General features: G+C 48.8%; 1 protein-coding gene across 2 annotated transcripts in view; it reads left to right on the top strand.

Moving 5' to 3' along the window:
* The first annotated feature begins 4,911 nt into the window (after window positions 1-4,911).
* Window positions 4,912-6,342, top strand: part of IFT52 (intraflagellar transport 52) — a 35,585-nt gene continuing 34,154 nt past the window's right edge. The window contains exon 1 of one of the 2 annotated variants that reach the window (XM_032294912.1): window positions 4,912-5,065. In XM_032294912.1, the coding sequence (XP_032150803.1) occupies window positions 4,913-5,065 (153 nt within the window). In that variant the 5' untranslated portion in view covers window position 4,912. The remainder of the gene's footprint in view (window positions 5,066-6,342) is intronic. The other variant, XM_032294911.1, reaches the window with a different exon arrangement.

Genomic DNA, 6,342 nt, shown 5'->3' with positions numbered 1-6,342 from the left:
CTTAGTCTCCCAAAGTGCTGAGACTACAGGCGTGAGCCACTGTGTCCAGACAAGGCTCAAGTCTTGTAGCTTTCCAAATAATCTGAGAACTTCTGATCCTTTTTAACACACTCCTTTTTTGTTTGGTTGGCCAAAGTTAGCTTTAGATCACCTGCCTATGCTGGGCTAGTTGCTGTGCTAGACTCTTTCATGTCTGTTCCAAATTTTCCATCCAAACAACCCTGGGGTAGGAATTAATACTATCCCCTTTTTACCAATGACAATACAGAGTCAGAGAAGTTGTTCCTTGCCTGAAGGTCACAAAGCTAATAAGGGCCAGAGCTGGGACTTGGAGCCCTATAAGCTGGCTCTAAGGCTCTCACATTGAACTTTTGTGCTGGTCTGCTCCTCACTCTGGCTGTTAGGTCCAGGCAGAATAACTGCCAAAATCTCTAGTGAGGAGCTAAGTCAAAAGTTGGCTGGAATAAGCCAAGCATGAGAAATGAAGTGTTGAAGCGGAGACATTCAACGGGATGTCACTCTGGTCTGAGCCTGGCTGTCAGGTTCATGCCGTGTTCCACCTCACATGGGGGAGCTCAGAGCTGGACAGAGCTGGACAGAGCTGGAGGCTGCTGCAGACTTGATGCCTAGAGCTTCCTGGCCACCATGGAGCGCCATATGTTCAGATTAGTCATTTCTTTTTTTTTTTTTTTTTTGAGACGGAGTTTCACTCATGTTACCCAGGCTGGAGTGCAATGGCGCGATCTCGGCTCACCGCAACCTCCGCCTCCTGGGTTCAGGCAATTCTCCTGCCTCAGCCTCCTGAGTAGCTGGGATTACAGGCATGCACCACCATGCCCAGCTAATTTTTTTTGTATTTTTAGTAGAGACGGGGTTTCACCATGTTGACCAGGATGGTCTCGATCTCTTGACCTCGTGATCCACCTGCCTCAGCCTCCCACAGTGCTGGGATTACAGGCTTGAGCCACCGCACCCGGCCAGATTAGTCATTTCTAAAGGTAATTCTGATCAGACAGAACATGAGCTCTGACACCTCATAAATTCAGGACACCCTGCACTTAGGGATGGATTGTGCTTCCTTACTTCAGCAGAAAAGTGGTTTGTTTTTACAAATGTATGATTCATACTCCTGGATGGCCTTACTGGCTTTTTGGTTAGGGGACTAGGGAAGGAACTCTCTTGGATTAGTATGTGCTGGTGATTTTATTGCCTTTTCCTCTTAATTCAATCCCACTCTTTCCCTTCCTCAAGTCCTGTCACCCACCCAGCCCGCTGCCCCAGGAATCATGGAGGACAAGTCTGGGAGGCCGTGGAAAAAACACCAATGACACTGACCTATTAAAGATCAAAACTGGGTCAGGAAGAGTTCATGTTAAGCTTCCACATGTGCTAAGAACTCTGAAAGAAACACACTGATTTCCATCTTAATAGAGCCAGTTAATTGGCAAATGTGGAACAAGATGAGGGAGAGGTCAAAATCCCAACTTCCCAAGCAAAAAAACAAGAGTATAATGATAAAAAACGTGATGGTAGTGTCAGAAGCACACAATCAGCTATGGATGGTGAAACACATAATGGTTCTATCTTTTCTGAGATTGTAAAAGCACAATTGTTTTCATCAGGATAAAAAATAAAAATGAAGAAAAACTATGCTGTTGAATGGATCACACTACAACCTATGTTTACTGAGCAAATTCCAAGTTTTATATGCATGATCTACAATCCTCACTACAAGCCAGCATTTAGAAATTATTAACTTTGGGCCAGAGTGGTGGCTCACACCTGTAATCCCAGCACTTTAGGAGGCCAAGGTGGGCGGATCAAGAGGTCGACTTTGAGACTAGTCTGGCCAACATGGTGAAACGCTGTCTGTACTAATAGTACAAAAATTAGCTGGGCCTGGTGGTGGGAACCTGTAATCCCAGCTACTTGGGAGGCTGAGGCAGGAGAATTGCTTGAACCCAGGAGGCAGAGGTTGCAGTCAGCGGAGATTGGGCCACTGTACTCCAGCCTGGGCAACAGAGGAAGACTCTGTTTCATATATATATATATATATATATATATATATATAAGAGCTTCTCTTCTTTTTTTTATGACAGAGTTACACCATGTTGGTCAGGCTGGTCTTGAACTCCTGACCTCAGGTTACCCACCCGCCTTGGCCTCCAAAATGCTTGGATTACAGGCATGAGCCACCACGCCTGGCCAAGACTCTGTCTCAAAAAAAAAAAAATTATTAACTTCACTTTACAGACAGGATACCTTTGCTCAGAGATTATAAAAATTGCCCAAGGTCACCCAGCTGTTACAAGTCACAGCAAGGAATTGAACTCGGTGACAGCTGATTCTAAAACTCTTACTTTTTTGGGGGGGGGCGCGGGGACAGAGTTATGCTCTTGTTACCCAGGCTGGAGTGCAATGGCGCCATCTCGGCTCACTGCAACCTCTGCCTCCTGGGTACCAGCAATTCTCCTGCCTTTGCCTCCCAAGCAGCTGGGATTACAGGCACCAGACACTACATCCGGCTAATTTTTTTTTTTTTTTTTTTTTTTTTTTTTAGTAGAGATGGGGTTTCACCATGTTGGTCAGGCTGGTTTCAAAATCCTGACCTCAAGTGATCCACCCGCCTCGGCCTCCAAAAGTGCTGGGATTACAGGCATGATCCACCAGGCCTGGCCAAAACTCTTACTCTTTCTACAATCTCTAACAGCGGGAGAAATGCTCTGGGCAGGTACTCTAGCAAACACTGACTGCACATCAGGCAGAAGGATCCCAAGATTTGTTCCAGCCTTCAAATGGGACAGCCTACACTCTCTCTCCAGTGAAAAGACTTCATTTCCATTGTTACCCTAAATCCAAACTTTATTCACCGAATTTTGCACCAAAATACAGAATCCCCAAATCCCCAAGTCTCTCTTTCTCTCCCTCTCTCTCTCTCTCTCTCTCTCTCTGTGTGTGTGTGTGTGTGTGTGTGTGTGTGTGTGTGTGTGTGTGTTTAAAGAGGCAGGGTCTCGCTCTGTTGCCCAGGCTGGGGTGCAGTGGAGTGATCATGGCTCACTGCAAACTCCTGGGCTCCAGCAATCTTCCCACCTCAGCCTCCCAAGCAGCTAAGACTACAGGTGTGTGCTACCATGCCTGGCTAATTTTCTTTTTTTTATTATTACCATTATTATTGTAGAGAAAAGGTCTCACTATGTTACCCAGGCTGGTCTCAAACTCCTGGTGTCAAGCAGCCCTCCCACTTCAGCCTCCCAAAATGCTGGGAGTGAGCCACTTCATCTGACCAAAGAGAATTCTCAAATTATTTTCTTCTCCACTTTCTTTATCTTTTTTTTAAGACAAGGTCTTACTAGGTTGCCTAGGCTAGAAGAGTTCAGTGGCACGATGACGGCTCACTGCAGCCTCGACCTCCGGGGATCAATCAACCCTTCCACCTCAGCCTCTCAAGCAGCTGGGACTACAGGTGGACGCCACCATGCCCAGCTAATTTTTTGTATTTTTAGTAGCGACCACGTTTCGCCATGTTGCCAGGCCGGTCTTGAACACCTGGGCTTAAGAGAGCCACCTGCCTCGGCCTCCCAAAGTGCTGGGATTACAGGAGAGTGCCCCTGCGCCCAACTTGTCTCCACTTTTAAAATTGTGGAAAGCAACACAAATTGTGTGTGTTTTAATGTTCTAAACTCGAAGACAAACATAAATGTAAATAAAAACTGTCAGAAGCCGGGCACGGTGGCTCATGCCTGTAATCCCAGCACTTTGGGAGGCCAAGGTGGGCGGATCACGAGGTCAGGTGTTTGAGACCAGCCTGGTCAACATAGTGAAACCCCATCTCTACTAAAAAGACAAAAATTAGCCGGGTGTAGTGGCGGGCGCCTGTAGTCCCAGCTACTCAGGAGGCTGAGGTGAGAGAATCGCTTGAACCCAGGAGGCGGAGGTTGCAGTGGGCCGAGACCACGCCACTGCACTCCAGCCTGGGTGACTGAGACTCTACCTCAAAAAACAAAACAAAACAAAAACTGTCAGAGCTCTCTGCACTCATCAGTGTGAGTCTTCCAGATTGCTGCAGCATTGTTCACACATCCACACACCTCTCAAGGCAGGCACAGAGCGCTTTCCTGGGGAACCGGGAGGCCTGTTGGTGGTTCTGGCTTCCGGTTCCCACCTTAATGGTGATGGCAGGGCAACTTGTATTGGTTGGTGATGCTCTTTGCACAAACAGTTCTTTCTGCCCGGAACGCCCTTCCCCAGCCCTCGCCTTAATGAATGCCACTCTTTCTTCAGATAATCTGCTCAAGGGGGGCGCCTTTTTGACCAGTTTAGTCGTCAGACTCCCTAATACAGTAAATAGTTTTCACATTTTTGTAGAATCTGTTCAAGTTCTAACTCCCCACCCAAAGGGCGGCGGGCTCATCGCCATCCGCGCTGGACCTCAGATCTGGTAACATGGCAAGCGAAGATACGGGGTTAATAAAATAGAATGATCCGGTGTTATTAGTCTCAACACTAAACCTGCCCACCCTTTTCCCGTAAGTAGTTTCTAAAAGTCCGGCCCCGCCCTCCACCGGGCTCCGCCCCCGCCCGGCTCAGCTTTACGCCAGCACCTTGGGAATCGTGGGGGTGCGTCCTCCAACCGCCCCCGGAAGCCTTCACTATTCTGCTACCTGCGGGTGGAGCGAAGTTTGGGCCCTTGGGTCCTACTGTTATTAGTCTTTAGTCAAAATTGATATTAAATAACAAAATTCAGTGGGTTGATTTTTGGTGAAAAGTTAATTCTCTGGAGGGAGGGGGGTGGAAAAAAAACAGTTAATTCTCGTTGTGTTGGGATTTACCCCTCATGCACCAAATGGCACAGTCCCACATCAGCCGGGCTCCCTCCAATACCCATGACGCCCGCGACGGAGAGGCACCACCCATGCTGTCGTCATCACGTCGACCGGAGGTAGCGCCGCGTCCTGGGCCACGCCTTCCCAGCGCGCCGCCGCGCCTCCCCGGTTACTATGCGGCCTTGGATACCTGGCCGCGGGCTGCTGGGTGGCGTCAGGTGAAGGGGATCCCTGGGCCTCAGGTAAAGCGCTCCAACCGTGGTGGGCCGGATGGGGCGTTGGGGCGGCCTGGGAGCTGGTAAGGGCCTTAGGTAAAGCGCTCCAACCGTGGTGGGCCGGCTGTGGCGTTGGGGCAGCCTGGGAGCTGGTAAGGGCCTGCCACACTCTTCGAGGCCGCTGGGCCGGTCATGAAACATCCAGGGTCCACTGGGGTGAAGTAAACTGAGGGCGCGGACGTAGGCCGGGGTCCTGGCGCTTCGGTTGGGCGCCCATCTCTACCGCCTCTTGTGGCGCGGGTGTTCAGTCGTTCCGTTGACTATGAAAGAGCATCGGACGAGGCATCGTAAAGTCTTTTTTTTTTTTTTTTTTTTTTTTAATATATATTTTATTGCGTTTTAGCATCGTAAAGTCTTAATCTGTCTTCTGTCGTGGCTGCGACCCCTTGGTCATTCATGTGGGAAAATATTGATTTGACTGGTAATGTTATTGAAAAGAAAGCGGGGGCCGGGCGCGGTGGCTCAAGCCTGTAATCCCAGCACTGTGGGAGGCCGAGGCGGGTGGATCACGAGGTCAAGAGATCGAGACCATCCTGGTCAACATGGTGAAACCCCGTCTCTACTAAAAAAACTACAAAAAATTAGCTGGGCATGGTGGCGCGTGCCTGTAATCCCAGCTACTCAGGAGGCTGAGGCAGGAGAATTGCCTGAACCCGGGAGGCGGAGGTTGCGGTGAGCCGAGATCGTGCCATTGCACTCCAGCCTGGGTAACAAGAGCGAAACACTCTGTCTCACAAAAAAAAAAAAAAAAAAAAGAACCCAGAATAAGAGCCAGATATATATAGGATTTATTATATAGGCAAGGTGGTACCGTATTTCAAATCAGTATTGAAAAGATGGATTGCAGTCAGGCAGCTTTTTAGTAATTTAGAAAATAATTAAACCAGCTGAGTGCGATGGCTCACACCTGTAATCCCAGGACTTTAGAAGGCTGAAGGAAGTGAATCACTTGAGGTCGGGAGTTACAGACCACCATGGCCAACATGGTGAAACCCGTCTCTGCTATGGCACGCACCTGTAATCCCAGCTACTGGGAAGGCTGAGCCAGGAATTCTCCCGCTTGCACCTGGAAGGCGGAGGTTGCGGTGAGCCAAGATTGCCAGTGCACTCCAGCGTGGGTGACAGAGTGAGACTATGCCTTGAAAATTAAAAAAAAAAAAAAAAAAAAGGAATGAAGCCCATTTTTTTTTTTTTTTTTTTTTTTTGTTTCACTGTTTTTCCCTTTTTCCCCGGGGGGGGGCAAT

This window comes from Sapajus apella, unplaced genomic scaffold, assembly GCF_009761245.1.
Source record: "Sapajus apella isolate SASKATOON/1434 unplaced genomic scaffold, GSC_monkey_1.0 scaffold33, whole genome shotgun sequence".
Classification (NCBI taxonomy): domain Eukaryota; kingdom Metazoa; phylum Chordata; class Mammalia; order Primates; family Cebidae; genus Sapajus; species Sapajus apella.
This window is presented reverse-complemented; position numbering and strand designations above follow the sequence as displayed.